The 18,770-nt window shown below is 44.5% G+C and overlaps 2 protein-coding genes and 1 long non-coding RNA gene across 3 annotated transcripts; 2 read left to right on the top strand and 1 right to left on the bottom strand.

The window, feature by feature from the left end:
* Positions 1 to 1,263: 1,263 nt before the first annotated feature.
* Positions 1,264 to 7,828, top strand: LOC144717309 (uncharacterized). The gene is made up of 4 exons (XM_078592782.1): positions 1,264 to 1,862; positions 4,638 to 5,152; positions 5,721 to 5,807; positions 5,957 to 7,828. Exons 2-4 carry the CDS (start codon positions 4,639 to 4,641, stop codon positions 6,682 to 6,684), a joined length of 1,329 nt encoding a protein of 442 aa, XP_078448908.1. The 5' UTR covers positions 1,264 to 1,862; position 4,638; the 3' UTR covers positions 6,685 to 7,828.
* On the bottom strand, positions 4,637 to 9,146 carry LOC144717346 (uncharacterized). Its single transcript, XR_013585082.1, has 3 exons — positions 8,683 to 9,146; positions 6,388 to 6,555; positions 4,637 to 5,028 (listed from the first exon to the last, which is right to left on the bottom strand). It is a non-coding gene; the product is annotated as an uncharacterized LOC144717346 (long non-coding RNA).
* LOC144717281 (uncharacterized) lies at positions 8,335 to 16,345 on the top strand. Its single transcript, XM_078592710.1, has 4 exons — positions 8,335 to 8,817; positions 11,071 to 11,561; positions 12,804 to 12,890; positions 13,431 to 16,345. Exons 2-4 carry the CDS (start codon positions 11,072 to 11,074, stop codon positions 14,561 to 14,563), a joined length of 1,710 nt encoding a protein of 569 aa, XP_078448836.1. The 5' UTR covers positions 8,335 to 8,817; position 11,071; the 3' UTR covers positions 14,564 to 16,345.
* The last annotated feature ends 2,425 nt before the right edge of the window (positions 16,346 to 18,770 follow it).

Below are 18,770 nucleotides of genomic sequence, written 5' to 3'. Positions count from 1 at the left end.
TCCTTTTGGTTTGGGGTCACACTTCCATATACCCTTAATTATATTTTTGGAAAAGACCATTGCATTTAACTTATTGTCCCCCGTGTTTGTGGACGATGAATGAGACGGGCGTCACGGTGGCGAGATGCTAACTACATCATCTGGTATAAAGGGGATCCTGACCCTGACGCCTATATATTTGGAGTTTGCATGTCTCTCCCCGTGGTCGCATGGATTTTTCTCCGGGTCCTCCGGCTATTCTCAACATTTAGAATCAACATCCGTTTTCAGTATTTGGCTACTATACATTTCCACGTGAAAAGCCACTTCGTTGAAATGTCATTTGTACTTTTTGTGCATCATACACCCAAGGTGTTTTCAACAAACTTCCAGATTACTTCAGCACAAGCAAGACAGTTGAGTTTATAGTTTAGTGTGTTCACCTATACAATGCCAAAACCACCTAGGAGATCGAAGTGCACCTGAATAGCCAATTTGCCAAAACATAACCCAGCAGCTATCTTCCTTAGAGTAACATTGGACAGAAGTCTGACATTTCATCCGCACCTTGAGAAGACAACCAGAAAGTTTCGTTCATGGAACTCTCTGCTGGATTTGCTGGCTGGCTCAATGTGGGGTACTGGCACCCAAAGACTACATATGGCAGGCTTCTCGCTGTTTTTCAGTTTCATTTATTTGGTATAGCCCTGTGAGCCATTCGGCTCTTGAATCGGGTGCAACCGCAACAAACAAAAACATGAACAAGAAAACATCTTAAAGTGACTATGTGATTAGTTATCGCAGAATATTGTGTACCCATATTGAGTCGGCTAAAATGCAATTAGTTGACACTTAGCTGATAGGATTTTGTGCATCCTGGCCCGCACACTTTACAGACATACAGCTTCTCGCCAGTATGAATGCGATTGTGGACCCTGAGCTCGCTGGACCAAAAAAAACCTATGCGCCTGTTTACCATATACAAGGTGGTCCAGATGTCTTGTGACACCCCCCCCCCCCCGCAATTAATTTACCCCAAACATGTATTCCTTTTCTGTTTTTAAATAAACTCCTTTTTAAAAAATTACGTTTCAGATATAAAAATGGGGGGGGGGGGGGGGTCACAAGACATCTGGACCACCCTGTATATCCCCCCCCCTCCATTTTTAAAGACCACGGCATGCATGTGATGGTCTTGACGCGTTGCTTGCGTGGTCCACGTGTGTACGAGCGAGTTGCAAATGACCGCGATCCCTAAACCATTGAATTTGCCGTTGAGAAAACTGGAGGCGAGCAAACGAGAGGCCACGTGAGCACGGACCCAGCGGTGATGCCAGATCGGAGATTTCCACCCCCTTTTTGTGTAATTTTAAAGATTAAATTTATTTCGTTGGGAGGGGGAGAAGGTGGTTGGACTATTTAACGCGGAATATTTAGGGGTTTCCTCGGAACGTCGACAATTTTCTCTGATAAAATTCTGAGTTGTGACGTCGGCTTGCTGGTCCAGGTCTCTCATCAAAGCCACTTGGGGTTTTAGTTTAGCTGAGCGTAGCCGATTGAAAAAGCCACTGGTGTGTGTGTATCTTTATACATTTACGTGTATATAAACATCTGTTTAGAAAGCCTTTGAGTTGATGCTTGCGAGGTTGCGACATCGTTTATGGGTCGGTAAAACAAAGTCTACACGGTAATGATGTACTCCGTTAGACTGTAGAGATTTTACCTCCAGATCTGGCATCGTTGCGCCACGAACTCCCAGAATTTCGCCTTTGATGTTAACGAAGCCTCCAAATTTCAGTCGTCTCGGCCTCCTGCTCCTCCTCATTGTTCTCAATATTCTCATCTTTCATCCTTGAGGTCGGTGAAGCGAGTACTCATTTTTGGTAAGTTGATGCTTGTGGTGATGTATGACTGCTCCCCCAAATCAATAACCTTGCAAACGCGAACGTCCAGATAAGAATGAACGCTTCATTCGGGACCCAAACATCACCGCACCCCTCCTGGCTTTGACATTACGCCTCGCACAATCTGATGGCTTAAACCATGGGGTGGGAAACCTTTTTTCTGCCAAGGGCCATTTGGATATGTATACCATCATTCGCGGGGCCATACAAAATTATCAACTTTAAAAATTGTCCGTTATATTTGGTCAAACATTTAATTAACTCACCCCTAATGTGATGTCTGGAACTGCTTCTCTTTGGTGAGGCGTGTGATGTTAGCTGACTATTGATGATGTTGCTGCTACTCGCAACTGCTTTGCCAGGTTTGCTCCTAGATTTATTGAGTTTCGAGTTGCCTTGGCAGGGCCTCACCAAATGATTTCGTGGGCCTCACCAAATGATTTCGTGGGCCCTCATTACACCCCTGGCTGTAAACCATCAACCGCATCGGAACCTCGTCAACAATTCGATGCGCGCACCTCCTTGAATGGACAACTCAAAAAACCGAGCCAGGCAGTCGTGGTTGCGTTTGTGGTCGATGCAAACCCAAAAAACTATGGGCCCTTTCAATCTAGATTGGAAGTTTTCGTGACTGCAGGGATCCATACTCTGGTTATTTCGGTAAAGTCACGTAGGTATAAAATAAATTAAATCACGACGTTTTGGGCGCAACACAAGCGTCCGTCATCAGGTGGGATATTCACAGCAAGAAACAATTGCTGAAGTGGAAAAAAAATGTGGTTTCAGACAATTTCTTCTGTTTGCTTTTTTCACGTTACATTCACCACCACACTTTCAATTGTCGATTTGTCAAGGAAAATCATTTATTTGGTAACCTGTGGTTTGTCCATCAGAATCAAGTCTCATTCCTAACTTCACCAATGGACACCACCATATTTTATTTAAAACCTACGTGACTTTACCGAAATAACCAAAGAGTATGGGCCCTATCGTGAAAACCACTTTGATTTTTTTTCATTAGAGGAGGAATGGCAAAACTCTCACGAACTCGTCTCCCTGGAGCCAGCAGACCTCGACGTTGACATTTCTTGTTTAGCTCTTGACGTTATTTCTACACGCAAAGTTCGTTTAGAGTAAATCATCCGCCGTTAGCCATTATCGATCCACTACTAGATTGCAGAGGTGTCTCAATTCCCCTTGATTGGACCAGGGGGTGAAATTAACGCCGCTTCGAGGCGCACGAAACATGCCAAGGGTCACCACTTGACGGAGACATGCAGTCATTTTAAGTCCACCGAATACATTCATGTACACCTCTTATCAGTGCATACCTTATAGACCAATTCAGACCTTATTTGTCAGTCACCCCGTGCCCTTATAAATCTCAAAGTTAATCTTACAGTCCCATCACATGGGAGAAACAAACAAATCAACAGTAATTGAGATTTATTTTTTTGCCCGTATTGAAACTATCTTGATTTGAAGCTTTCGTGGTTCTTTTGGTAAAGTCACGTAGGTAGCAATAAAATAAAATTCATTTATTTTAGTTTTCGTTCGACCTACGTGACTTTACCGAAAGAACCAAAGAGTACGTATTGAAACGGTTGTACGGCGTATGGACCTGCACTCGCATTCCTTGTACAAGAATATGGGTAAACCATATGGGTTGACGGGTATGTGAATATGAGAAAGAAAACAATGTACAGTAATAATCTAGGGGAAATATAACGGTGATTTGATTTACAAAAGTGAGGCTAAAGAACGTGAATTGCACCCTATAATTCTAAATGTATAACATTACGAGATCGTTTATGGAAAGGAGCATGGCCTAATTTAGGCAAAAACAATAATATGAACAAATTGGCTTAAGAGCAGACAAAAAAACACTTATAAAGAGGTTTAGCTGTTCAAATGTGTTGGGGCAATCCCAACCATCAATGTTTCTTCATACTCTGCTTTGGTTAGGGTTGAATATGCAGTAGACACAGTTGAGAGGACGAGTGATTGTAGAATCTACGGACGTCCGTTCAAGGTAAAGGCCAGACCAAACTTATTCTTCATTAACACTAGGTACGATTCAGTGAACGGTTGGTACGTCTTCTGATGGGAGGATCTTGATCTCAGATATATGCAACAGAGTTGTGGAATATACTCCAACGAAACAATGTTTTATTTCACCAGGTAAAGCCCACTGAACTATGGTAGCTCTTTTCAGAAGTGACCTGGCCACAAATATGGCTCAACGAAGTGGCTTATCACGTGGAAATTTATACCGGCCAAATAATATAGTTATTTGCATACACATTGAAAGACAAATGTGATCCAATGCTTTTCTCTCCATTCCTTAGATACCGATTTTATGTATGACCAAATAACTCAAAATGCTCCCAATTTCATCAGATTTAAGAAATTAAGCAGTATTGAAGTGTGGCTAGTTGCTTGGATGGGTAAAAACCATGCCCAAACAGGTTGTCATAAGCTATAGGGGTACATCTGGGCAGAAGGGTGCAGTACAGAAAAAGCTCCAGCCATCACCAACCTGCACTGGTCAAATAATCCCCATGACCAACATGATGTTGGAAGGTCCTCATTTATTGGATAAACACCATGATGGGAGTCTCCTTGTTGTCAACGTGGATTTTGGAGAAGATTCTGCACTTTAATTTCAAAAAGAATGCACTACTTGGTTCATCTTTTTTAATTCAAATTTATAAGTTCAAATATAAAATGTATTAATCTCCAACATCCCATCAGAATGGCGTGCACGGTGGCTGCCCCATTGCTTGGGCAAATTGGGAACTTCTCGGCGTGGCTGGAGGCACAGGGTGTGAACGCAGAGGTGGCCCAGGCCATGAACTCGGAGCTGGGCATCCGGGACTACGGGGTCCTACGCGCCTGTGTCGGGGACGGCCTCGTGCGGGCCGAGCTGCTGGCCGCGGCTCGCGACCGCCTGCCCTTTGGCTTCTACGCCGTGCTGCGACAGGTGGTGAAGGCCCTGCGGGGCGCTGAGCCACACGACCCTGGGACGCCGTGCTGGAACGATGCTGCTGCCGCCGCCGCCTCCACATCCTCTCCTGGAGACGTGATGCTGGGAGGCCTGATGGACGTGCTGCTCGCGCTGTTTAGCAGCTTGAGCCGGGAACTGCTGCTGTCCGTGCAGAGGATTGGGAAATTGGATGGAGTTAAACATCCCACAGCTTCAACGGAAATATCCTATAGTCTTGAAAACGAGACCATTGAAACGAATCATAATTCGAGTGTGGAAAATGGTATGAAATGCATCGGCCTATTAATCAACATTGTATTATTTGAATAAGGTTGACTGAGCAATGAAGAGTATAAGATGTTAGGTAAATTCTAACAAGTATTTCAAGTTGCACTCTTTGCTATCATAAGCTTTTGGTCCAATCAAATGAGTTCTACCAGTTTCTTGCCATTAAACCACATGGTATAATATACACAACACACTTGCCTCATAACAAGCCACATGATTCTCTAGTCAGCACGACATTACTAAACGAGTCATTTTACATTAAATATGCTCGTTTTGATCTATAAAATATTTGACGTGGTATCTGAATTTACAATTTAAAAGAACAGACTTAGCAAGGCCATACTTGCGGATGATATTTGGCCATGCCAGTCGGTATGAATTGATGATAACCGTGACTGGGAATCAAAATCGGGTTTCCATAGTTCATAACTAATCACTGCTACCACTCGACTGAATGTACTATGTTAGTTGATCCTTTCGGTATTAAGAGTAAGGGGTAATCTGTCATAAGAAATGATGCAATAACTGCAATGTTGATTAATTTGTTTTGCATTTGTATATAGACAATGGAGAAGATGGGTCAACTCTGTACCCAAGTGACCTCACACCCGGCTTGGCTGTGAATCACATCAAAACGGAATTCTTTGCAGGTAAACTCTTTTCTCAATTCAACAAACACTTGCTTACTCACTGTCGAGTTCTCCAGGTGCAGTTTCCAATTACCACTTTTACGCTGCCTCCAAACATTCCTACGTGTGTGCTTGTTGCGTTTCATTTAGTTGCATTTTATGTCTCCTAGATTCCGAAGGTGAACATAACTTGGGTGACCACCCTGATCTCTCTGGTCCAGACCTCTGTCAGCAACCACAGCATGCAATGGGTGAAATGCATGGTGATGAAACAGCTGGCACCTCTGGCTCCATGAAGACTGAGCAGCAACTCTCACATTTTCAGAACGATACGGACAAGGTCACGGAAAACTACAGCCAAAATACTATTTCCATCAACGAGGGAGAGCCGTGTGATTTTAAGCTTGACAATCAGAATGCCCTAACTCCTCGACCAGGATGTACTGGAAAGAAACTGCCGCTCAGTTGCGAGGTGTGTGGGCGTGTGTTCTCCAGGTCCAGCAATTTGAAGGGCCACCTGCTCACACACACGGGTGAGAAGCCACACCGCTGTGATGTGTGTGGGCGCAGGTTTTTGCGTGCCAGTGTCCTGAAGACCCACCAATACGTGCATACGGGCGAGAAGCCGTTCCGCTGCGAGGTGTGCGGGCGTGGCTTCCTGCGAGCCACCGAACTGAAGGTGCACCATCGCAAGCACACGGGCGAGAAGCCATACAGCTGCCAGGTGTGCGGGCAAGGCTTCATGCTGCCCAGTGCCCTGAAGATACACCTGCGCACGCACACGGGCGAGAAGCCGTACTCTTGCAGGGTGTGCGGGCAGTGCTTCACTCGAAGCAATTACATGAAGAACCACGAGCGAACACGACATGGCCTGGAGAGATCACAAAAAGATGTTTGACATTGTCCCACGTGCATGTCTCGTGGATGATCTGTACCCCAGGTGACCTTGCGATAGTGAGCGGCTCTCAATCAGAAGTTTGCGAGTTCAAATCCTCGGTTGGGGGTTGACTTGGCCCATCCTTTTTCAGGGCACGTTAAAATGAGTACCGTTCAAATGTGTAGCACTGCATACAGCCTAGTGTGTGGAGTGGCCAATGGGGGTAGCCTGCATATTAGCCGCACTCCCCATTCTTTGGGGTAACTTAGCGGTCTTTGACCACCATACTTGCACTCAGCTCTTGTGCTTCCAAGTTAGTTGCTTGTGTGTGGCATTGAGTACACCCCGGTACATTGCTCGGCTAAGGGGCCGTCCATAAATGACGTCACGCACCTGGGGGAGGGAGGGGTCAGATATTTGTGACGATGTGTGACGAGGGGGGGGAGTTTGAGAAATGTGACGTCACATCAAAATGTGCAACTTTAAATATAGAATTATAACAACACTAATTTTGATTAATTTTCATTATTAACTATTTGATTATTTAAATTTACTAAGGTCACCTTTTATTTATTCCATGAAGGAGCATTTTGCTTCTCCATGAGAGAATGGAGAAGCATACATTTAGAATTTGTTTAATGATTGTTATTAAACATTTTGATTCTAATGATTCTACCAGGGTTTTTCATTCTGTGGAATGAATATATGATTGTTATAATTGTACTCTCCATTTTGCTTCGTTCTACTACAAAGTTTCAAGTATGTTTTTTATAGTTATAATTACTTTTAATATTTTATAATTATAAGATAATTTCAATATAATATTCTAAACATCTGCACTTTTAGTTAGACGTTGAATATTTTCAAGTAAATTTTATGCTAAATTTAAGCTTTCCAACACCTTATTAATACGTGTTTTCTCCTACAACATCAGAGTGCAGCGCCACATTAAATATGCACTACAATGACTATAGTTTAAATCGATTTGAAGCATGTTCTATTTTCAAAATGAAAATATGGTTTTGGGGGGGGGGGCAGAGCTTTGTGACGTCATATTTGAGGGGGTCTGACTTTTTGTGACGCCGTGTGACGAGTGGGGGGGGGGGTCAAAAATTGTCCAGAATTCAACGTTTACAAAATAAATCGTGGGATTTTTTTGCCATTCCCACTGTTTCGTGTGTGTTACAAATGCCGGGTGATCAAATGGTGGTAGGGTGGTGGTGCGATATGGTGGTGGGGGGTGTGGTGGGTGGGGGGATGGTGGGTGGGGGTGCGAGTGGTGGTGGGGGGGGTGGGTGTGTTGGTGGGTGCGTGTGTTGGGTGCGTATGGGGGGGGTGGGGGTGCGTGTGGTGGTGGGGGGGGGTGATGGGGGGTGCGATATGGTGGTGGGGGGGTGTGGGGGGATGGTGGGTGGGGGTGCGTGTGGTGGTGGGGGTGCGTGTAGGGGGGGGGGTGTTGTGGTGGGGGGTGGTGTTGTGGTGGGGGGGGTGGATGGGGGTGCGTGTTGTGGTGGGGGGGTAGGTGGAGGTGCGTGTGGTGGTGGGGGGGGGATGGTGGGTGGGGTGCGTGTGGTGGTGGGTGGGGGTGTGGTGGTGGGGGGGTGGAGTTTGCCACTGCATGCAAATGACCACGGTCCCTAAAAAAACCTCGCGAGTGACACGGCCAGAGGGCCCGAGTGGTACCAGATTGGAGGTTTTTGCCTCCACGTTATTGAGGCGATACGATAACATTTGCGTATATTTATGTTATTTCGAGGGTAGCTTTAGTCGTAAAGGGTAGGGCTTGCCTGAATTCCAGGTCTTTCACCAAGCCCAACATGTTTTGCCGAGCTGCTGATGGAATATACGTCGCAAGTGTCATTTTTTTAAAATTACTTTAAAAAAAACTATAAACATTTTTCCGACATTTTTTTACAAGCGAATTTTTTTTTTTTGCAATAAATTCGTTCGAGAGCAATTTTTCTTTTTAAAACGCCGCATAAGTTGTTTTTGTACTTGGAAGCTAGAGGTTTTTTTTACCTTCAGCTCTGGCATCGGCCGCAACTTTGCCGTGGCTGAGGTTTTGACGGAGGAGGAGCGGCAGCGGCAACAACAACAACAACAGAAGCAGCAGCTTCGTCTCGGCCCTCCATCTTCTCTGGGGGAGTCGATAACGTGAGTACTCATTAACGACACAGCAGTTAATGATTCCCCACACACCTCGTAACGTCGAGACATGTTCAATCCACTGCTGGATGAAGCCCTCAACGGGACCGAGTCGCCGCCGCCGCCGCCTCCTCTCGGTTGCCTGGGCACGCGAATTCGGAATTGCCATCAGTTTTATTTGTTGGGCACATTGAAACCAGGCATCTAACGTTTCCGATTGTGTTAAGACGCTCAACAACAACAAAAAGCCCCGAGGGGTAGTTGCTGCTGCTGCTGTTGATGATGATGGTGGTTGATGGTGATGCAATTCAACGCGTGGCCCACTTGGCTTCTCCAAATCGCCAATCGCATTCTAATCTTGCCGATGTAAAGACATGTTTGTGCATTGTGTGAGTGGAATACGTGTGTCCTGTATCGCAGGCAACATAATCGTCTGCTCGTTGTGTTGCTTATGTCTTGCGCGTTCGATTTAGTTTGGTGTCGAATTAGGAACCGTGTCCCATTCCCAATGAACATCTGGCAGGTCACCCGCATTGGTTCGGCAAGCCTGACTGTTGATGAGGCACCGAAGGTCGAAACCGGTCCGTATTTTGCTTATGTTTGCCCAATGCTGATGATATGCGTTTCCGAAGACAGTGAATCCGATGGGGGGTATTTCAAATATATTGGGGGGGGTGGGGGGTTGTTGTTTTGCTAAGAGGTGGTAAGTGAAGAAGGAGGCTTCCTCCTTCATGTCTCCTGTCCAACCTATACGGTCGTCTTTTCCCAATATTCTGCACAGGCCATCACGTCTGGTATTGGCACTGCCAAATCTTGAGGTGTGCCATTATTGTGTGGTGCTGCAGGGCATCTCATGAGATGGTCCATGATTTGCTTCTCCCAACAAGCACCATTATTTCATGAGAGAGTTCCATCTGCCATGTGGAATTGGAGGCGTATTGTTTGCTAATGTATTAGCAGAGGTGTGGACTCGAGTCATGTGACTTGGACTCGAGTCAGACTCGAGTCATGAATTTGATGACTTGCGACTCGACTTGGACTTGCATAACAATGACTTTGTCCCACCTATGAGATGTGGACTCGAGTCATGTGACTTGGACTCGAGTCAGACTCGAGTCATGAATTTGATGACTTGCGACTCGACTTGGACTTGCATAACAATGACTTTGTCCCACCTCTGTGTATTAGTATATATAAAACATGCTGTTATTGGTGCTTTAGTACGTATCTTATGGCCAAATCGCCCATAATGGCCCCCAATCCCAGAAAAGTAACTAGGTTGAGCCTGGAAAAGCACTTGGAGCAATCCCAGGTGGCCATGAAAACCTGAAACCCAATTGCATACTGGGTAAAAAATGACCAAATTCAAAACATGTTTATAGCAGGCCCGCGACATAGGTACCATCAAAAAGAATAGGTGATATGGGCCAATCACAAATTAAACTGCTTGGAGGGTACACCAGCAAGTATGTTTTTGAGGGGAAAATCTCCAGATATAAGTTGATCACCAATTGTGTCACCATACTTCACCATGCTGGCCCGTGCATGTTGGTGAAGGGAGTAAGTATTTTCTCACCTCTTGCAGAGTATTTCACTGGTGTATGTGCTCCTAATCAGCGTAGCCTCTCATGTCTTTGAACTCTCAAGCTTCCTAGCCATATTATGGCAGTGGGTACATTTGTGAAGGGAAAATGGCTGTACATTTCTATATTTGCTGGCATATATCAATTCTTAAAATATGGGGCCCAAGGCATTACAGCGAACGAGTCCTTTGAAGGTAAATATGCAGATTTGGGGTCCATCATAAAAATTATAGGGAACTATCGTTAAATAGCAATACTTTGTGGGGTTTTTTCACCAAACTAATGGTAGCACTATCAATAGTTTGTAAAAATATATATTTCGCCCATCAACTAGCTACATGGTTGGCAGCAGAAGGCATTGCAGCAACATCCATTGGTCTACTGTTGTTGTTATGCTCCCATATCTGTGCTGCTCGCCTCCAACTACACGGAATGACCAGCATGGTGATGTATGGGGAAATAACAACTGTGATCACCACACCTTAGGCCCCCATTCAGCAATGGACTTACTACAAGTTGTGTACACGTCTGCCCTTTAACAACATGGGCAGACAAGGAGAGTCATCTTGTCTTCAATATGATTTGAGAGAAGACTTGATCGCTTGAAGAATGAATGCTTGAAGTTTGGTTGGTTTAATAAATTGTATATGTAAAATGTACTTATCTCTGCACATGTCAGAATGGCGTGTAAGGTGGCGGCCCCATTGCTGGAGCCGAGCGGTGACTTCCCGGCGTGGCTGGAGACGCAGGGCGTGAACGCGGAGGTGGCCCAGGCCATGGACTCGGAGCTGGGCATCCGGGACTACGGGGTCCTGCGCGCCTGCGTCGGGGACGGCCTCGTGCGGGCCGAGCTGCTGTCCACGGCGCGTGACCGCCTGCCCTTCGGCTTCTACGCCGTGCTGCGGCAGGTGGTGAAGGCCCTGCAGGGCGCCGAGCACCACGACGTTGGGACGCCGCGCTGGGATGCCGCCACCTCTCCCGGCGACGTCACGCTGGGAGGCCTGGTGGACGTGCTGCTGGCTCTGTTCAGCGGTTTGAGCCGAGAGCTGCTGGTATCTATGCAGAGGCTCGCCGAGTGGGATGGAGTTAAAAATCTTACAGCGTCATCGGCAGCAGTTTCTGAGAGTCTGGAAGATGAAACAACTGAAATGAATCATAGTGTGCAAAATGGTATTAAATGCACCAACCTATAAATCCATACAATGTCATAAATGAGTATTGTTTGGCAGTGGTGTTGGGTAGATCCTCATTGGGATTTGAAGTTGTTGCCCACTTTTGTGTCATAAGTCTTTAATTTACTAACATTAATCCCATACTTTCCTTGACATTCAACCACATGCTACAATGTTAATCAGACTCAGACTATTTATCCTGGAGGAATCCGATGGGCTATGAAGCTCTTTTTCACAGATGTCCATACATTTCTCCCCAATAACAGGACACATTTGAATCATGTACTGTAGTTGACATTTATTATCAGAGTTGGCACGACATAAGTAAGTGATATCCACAATTGTTTGAGCATTAATATGCTCAGGTGTTTTGATATTTCAAAAGCATTTGACGTATCTTAATTTCTCATTTACAAGTTTGGATTAAGCAGCAAGGTTAGTGGCTGGTTTTTATATTTACTGGAGATGAAACAATTAAACCTGGTAATATATCACATTTTTTTCTCCAGGCTATGTGTATTTCCTCGATTCTATATTTTGGCATTTACAGTGTTGTTTTCCTGTTATAATTTACAACCATTTGTAAATTCATGGGACCTTTTTGCCAGGATCAAAGTATGAAAAATAAGAATAGGTTTTACCCTTTCTGGCAATAAAACAGGTGTTAAGATTTTAAAACACTAAACAGATGCCTCTTGCAAGGAATCAAGTCTGCATTAACCACACGTACTTGTGAACATGCAAAAAAAATTCCGATAATATATGCATTGTCTTTGAAACTGATTGTCCTACACCAAAGACAGCCTTCTTTATGGCCTAGTTTCACCAGTGTCACCACAGAACGCCAAAAGGCGAGCAGCTCAAAGTCAATGCACATATCAGAGCATCTATAGCTCGGTGAGCAGCTATATAATGGAACCCTTTTGCCAGTTTCAAAGTATGAAATATAATAATAGGTTTTACCATTTCTAGCAATATAAAAACATGTCAATTCACTGCCGGATGAAGGCCCTCCCACACCCTACCAGTTGTGGAGGTTGTCTGGTTATAGTTCATATCGGTCACTGTAGGTTGTTAATGGGGCAGGAGGAGGAACAGGGACCCATCACCGCTATTGTTAGCCTTGACTGAGAAACTCACTTAATCAGGTTGCTGATATACTACAGGTCATGTCATATTTGCCAAACACTGATGCAATGACTGCTTACAACGTTGAATCATTTGTTTTTTATCTGTACAGACAAAGCGGAAGAAAGTTCAACTCCATTAAAAAATGATGCCAAATCCAGCTTGACATTGAACCGAATCAAAAACGAGTCCTTTGAAGGTAAATACTTTTCTCGATTTAATTAACACAAGCCACATTCAACAACGTCGGTCTTTTCTTTAAGCACACATGCCAATGATATAACGGCCTCTCATATAGTGCTTCCATTATGGTATATGCACTTGTTTTGAGTGTAATTTCGTCATTTCGGTTTGTTTCCTAGATTCAGTTGCTGATTTTACATGTGCTGTGCTACTTTCTCGAGCTTTGAAGCAAAGCTAATTAGGACGCACTTCGAACGAACCTCTCGGTGTGTACGAGTTAATTTGGAGATGTGTAAAGCAGGTGTTCATGTATCTCTTGAGGTCATCCATATATGCGCTGGGTCATCTCCCTAGAAGGATTTGTGTGATTTATATGACAATATATTTACATGGATATTGACAGTATTGAGTGGGCTATCTTAATTTAAATGCCATGTTTTCATTGATAGAGATTTGAACATTGCTTAATTTTTCTATTTTCACGTTTAATTCATTACACTTACGAATTTGTATGTCAGTACTTTAACCAGTCAAAATGCTTTGTTTTCTGTTGAAGGTGAACGTAATTTGAGTGGCCACTCTGAACTCGTCATCCAAAATGTGACTTCATTGTCACCTTCGAGCAAAAGCCGTGCATCCACATCTCGTGCTGGGACCTGTCGGGAGTTACAGCAGGCGGCAGGTGAAATGGATGATGAAGAAACAGCTGGTACCTCTGGAGCCAAGAGGACATCCCAGCCGTTGACAGAGCAATGCTTTTTTTTTACGGGCGACACTGCTAAGAAGAGTGTCTCCGTATACCAAAGCGAGAAGCGCTCCATCTTCGCTGAGGGAGAGTCAGATGATTTTAAACTCAAGAAACCCGATGCCTTAAAGATGTCTCAGCCAGAATGTACCGGAGAGAAGTCGCCGCTCAGCTGCGAGGTGTGCGGGCGTGTGTTCTCAAAGTCGAGCAGCTTAAAGGTCCACCTGCGCACGCACACGGGCGAGAAGCCGCACCGCTGTGACGTGTGCGGGCGCGGGTTTTCACGGGCCAGCTGCCTGAAGATCCACCAGCACATGCACACGGGCGAGAAGCCGTTCCGATGCGAGGTCTGTGGCCGTGGTTTCTCTCGCTCCAGTGACCTGAAGATGCACCTGTACACGCACACGGGGGAGAAGCCGTACAGCTGCGAGGTGTGCGGCCACGGCTTCCTGCAGCCCAACGTCCTGAAGATCCACCTGCGCACGCACACGGGCGAGAAGCCGTACAGCTGTGAGGTGTGCGGCCACGGCTTCTCGCGGCTCAACGTCCTGAAGATCCACCAGCGCACGCACACGGGCGAGAAGCCGTACAGCTGCAAGATCTGCGGGCGTGGGTTCTCGCATCCGAACTACCTGAAGAAGCACTTGCCGATGCACACGGGCGAGAAGCCGCACAACTGCGAGGTGTGTGGCCGCGGGTTCTCGCACCTCAACTACCTGAAAAAGCACCTGCGAACGCACACGGGCGAGAAGCCGTACTGCTGCAAGGTGTGCGGGCGGAGCTTTTTGCATCCCAGCTACCTAAAGAGCCACCTCCGGATGCACACGGGCGAGAAGCCGTTCAGCTGCACAATCTGCGGACAGCGCTTCTCGCAAAGCTATCACATGAAGTCTCACGAGCAGACGCAGCATGGCATGGATAAATCGCAGCAAGAGATGGATTGATCATATCTCGCATAAACTCCACGGCTCATCGAGGGGCTCAAAATGTATGAAATGTTATAAAGCTGATTTAGTTTGTAGAAAAAATTGAAAACTAATTACACATGCAACTGGTAACATGTATTTTAGATGTCTATATGTATAGCTCTTTTGTCAGTCCACTGCTGGATGAGGGTCTCTCCATGCCATGCAGGTTGTGGGTGTAACTTGACGGTATTCACCTCGCTGGTCAGTGCGAGTTGGTGAAGGTGGGAGCATCGTATGGCACACAGATGGACTTTCCGGCCTTCAGTACCTGTTTTACGCATGGTGGTTACCCATCCTAGTACTATCCAGCAGAGGTGTGGACTCGAGTCATGTGACTTGGACTCGAGTCAGACTCGAGTCATGAATTTGATGACTTGCGACTCGACTTGGACTTGCATAACAATGACTTTGTCCCACCTATGAGATGTGGACTCGAGTCATGTGACTTGGACTCGAGTCAGACTCGAGTCATGAATTTGATGACTTGCGACTCGACTTGGACTTGCATAACAATGACTTTGTCCCACCTCTGCTATCCAGGCTTAACTCTGCTTAGCTTTTGAGATATGCTGGGACAAGGCACATTCTGGGTCATTTGGTCATAAGGATGTTAATAAGAAAGTGCTTTTCCGAGGAAATGTTTGGTCGCACTACTGTTTTGCCTTTCCCTCGACACTTGAACACCCTCATAAAACTATCAAAGCAATCCCGCTATGCCCCTAGCCTCCATGTGTACTTGCTTGGTTTCAATGACAATGTTTACACGTCCAGGTATAACGTGGCATATCCAACTCGCTTGGCACTCAGGTATAGGCAGATAATTTGAAAATGTCAGATATGTGAACATTAGAAAAAATTACAGTTAACACCATACACATTTAGGTTCCTGGATAAAATGAGGTGCAAACTGCTTTACACATGGGGAAATGCTTAGAAGTGATAAAGAATACAATACTATATGGTATCCAATATATAAGACAAGGTTGCTCCAAATGTTGAAAATAGCTAAACTCCAAAGGATTCTAAACAAGGAGTATTACATTCTAGATTAGAAGTTTTCGTGACTGCAAGGATCCATAATCTTTGGTTCTTTCGGTAAAGTCACGTAGGTATAAAATATAAATTAAATCACGACGTTTCGGGCACAACACAAGCGTCCGTCATCAGGTGGGGACAACCACAGCAAGAAACAATTGCTGAAGTAGGCTAAAGAGCTGCTTGTAACAAGGGGTTATATAGACGAGGGAGGGGGGAGGAGCCAAGGATAGAGAGTGTGGGTAAGGAGTACAGTATTACACTTTATCCATCCAGGCAAAGAGTGGATGTCGACCGTTTCTGTTATAACACTGTCCAGTCAGTCGATGGTCCAAGAGACTCGTGGTTTTGTCAGATCGATTGTTGCCGCAACAGTTCTTCATCGCTTACTCGTCCCTGACGATGGTGATGATGTGAACTAACTGGACGGTAAATTACACTTAATGGCTTCTCAATGATTAAAGAAGTCATTGCATTTTTGTGTACATGATTTCTGCCATGTTAACCAATGTTGGGACGTGCATTATTTTCGCTGCCTCTGTCATCAGGGCATCGCTTGCTTTCTGTAGCCATGATAGACATGGCCGATGCCATTTTCTCGGAACTGGGTATGGGCGGTTGATTGGTCAGGGTGGATATTTGAAGGTCAGGTTTGTGATGTACTGTATACAGATCCTACTGTAGGCAGGGCTCTTTGTGTAAATAAAAATTGTGTGAACAGTATCAGTGGTCACTTTTTGTTATTTTGACGATTGTTTAACAAGGAAAGCGTCTACCGAGTCCAAAAAGTTTCAAGACGATCCGGCTAGGTTTTCACAGTAGTGTGCCACAATTCGTATATTTCCCAATAAAGTAACTGTTTTGTGAGTAATTGTTTCAAGTTTGACAATTCATTATTTTCTTGCTGAAAAGTAGCATTGACATTCAAATATATTTTCTGAGAATTGGATTGGGATATTTACTTTTGGCGACATCCAAGGTCGCCAAAATTAAATGTTCCCTGTTTTATTGTGAATAATACATGTATATCCAGTACAATTAATGTTTACATTGGGGATAATTTGTCCATTTTTGACCATGTTGGTACAGCGTGATGTATGTAGACCACGAGTTGGGGCCCCTTTGACAACCACCATAAGAAAACATGCATTTAGATAATGATTTACCTGCTATACATTTCCACGTGATGAAACACGTTGTTGAACTATGATATGTGGCCAGGCCGCTTTTGAAAAATTATTTAATAGCTCAGTGGGCCTTACCTGGTAATATAAAAAGTGTTCAGTTTTATTTGTATATTTTTTAAAGTGATTTCTTTATCTTTCCTATACTTTGCACTCCTATCGTGTTTTGTATTGTTATTGTAACGTTATTACTGGTCCACATTGGACTTATGTGAAAAAGAGCTGTATAACTCGTCGAATTGCCCCAGTATAAATATTCTGATTCTGAATTGGGGGTAACAAGACATCTGGACCACGCTGTAATTGGGGAGATATTTCCTTTGAATGGACGATGTTGTTGTAGAGCAGGGGTGGGGAACCTTTTTTCTACCAAGGGCCATTTTGATATATTTATTACATCATTCGCGGGCCATACAAAATTATCAACTTAAAAATTAGCCCGTTATATTTGGTCAAATATTTAATTAACTCACCCCTAATGCGATGACTGGAACTGCTTCTTTTTGGTGAGGCGTGGTGATGTTAGCTGGTATTGATGATGTTGCTACTCGCAACTGCTTTTCCAGGTTTGCTCCTAGATGTATTGAATTTCGGGTCTCACCTGAGGTTGCCTTGGCAGGGCCACACCAAATGATTTCTTGGGCCTTATACGGTCCGCGGGCCAGACGTTCCCCACCCCTGATGTAGAGCAACAGACAGATGTACATTTACATTGAGGTGGTGGGCTCAGATAATTGCCGCAGGAATATCGGAGTGATGCATCGTTGTGGTGACGCCTCCTTCTTCGTATTTGTCAATCGGGCATGTTAAAATTAAACTAAATTGTTTATTTTACCAGGTAAGACCCATTGAGTCACATAGCTCTTTTTCAGAATCAATCTGGCCACAAATGATAGCTCAACAAAATAAGGAAAAACCGGAGGTCCCAGAGAAATAACGCGACCACGCGGAGAACATGCAAACTCCGAATATATTTTCTTTTGCATATTCAATTCTGTTTTAAACAAACCTGACATACAAAAATATGACGTTTTAGAGAATGAAATTGAGGAGTCACAAGACATCTCTAGACGACGCTGTACATCTGAGTCCCGTTCTTGAGTTTAGCTGCCCGTGGTTAAAGAAGCTGCAGGTGGTGAACAGTTATTACATTTGAGACAGCTGTTGTGAAGTTAGACTGATTGCTGCCTTTAAAGGGCCACTTTAGCCGCTACAGTTTTATTGCTGAGCTAGCGAATGGGTGATGAGTTGGAGCACAGAAGTGTGGTCCCGTGTTCATGAATCTGGGATGTACCGAATTCTCTTCATTATAGGACGCAGCCTCCCCCTGTTCTTAAAAGCAACGATTGGAATGGTGCCTATTATAATCCGGTCGCTGTGTGTATCGTGTGCGCGTGACCAGATTGGGATTACCCATTACACTGGTCAACACACTTTTTCTGGCATAAGGTATTCCAACGGTTTTAAGGTAATTTTGGGGTGCTGATCTGGCATCAGTTTTTGTCTATCATATCAGGTTTTTCAGATATCAAATATTGCATTTTCAATAAAAACTGCAGAAGAAAAATATTAAATAAATGTGGATATCTATATAAAATGATATAAACACTATATCCTAAAAATACAGCACCATATTTTAACACTAAAGCAGTCACTGACTCGCAACAACTTGCAATCTTAAGTGACAGAGTTAATTTCGGGTAAAATCAATGAAAATGGGGTATGCCGATAGCATAAAAATGAGATGTGATAGAGAAAATCTGAGATCAGATTTGGAATCAGAACCCTGAAATTAGTCTAAAACAGCTGCAAAAGTCCAGGCCAGAAAAAAAATGTTTTTTTGTTGTTGTCCAGTGTTATGAAATCATCATCATCATCATGGACATTAAAAACTTAGTGACACAAGTTTATGGGGGCTGCGACTGACTTTCCGGAGCGTCTTATTATAATCCGCAGAATGCTCC

Source organism: Lampetra planeri, chromosome 3, assembly GCF_965212315.1.
Source record: "Lampetra planeri chromosome 3, kcLamPlan1.2.h2, whole genome shotgun sequence".
In the NCBI taxonomy this organism is placed as follows: Eukaryota; Metazoa; Chordata; class Hyperoartia; order Petromyzontiformes; family Petromyzontidae; genus Lampetra; species Lampetra planeri.
This window is presented reverse-complemented; position numbering and strand designations above follow the sequence as displayed.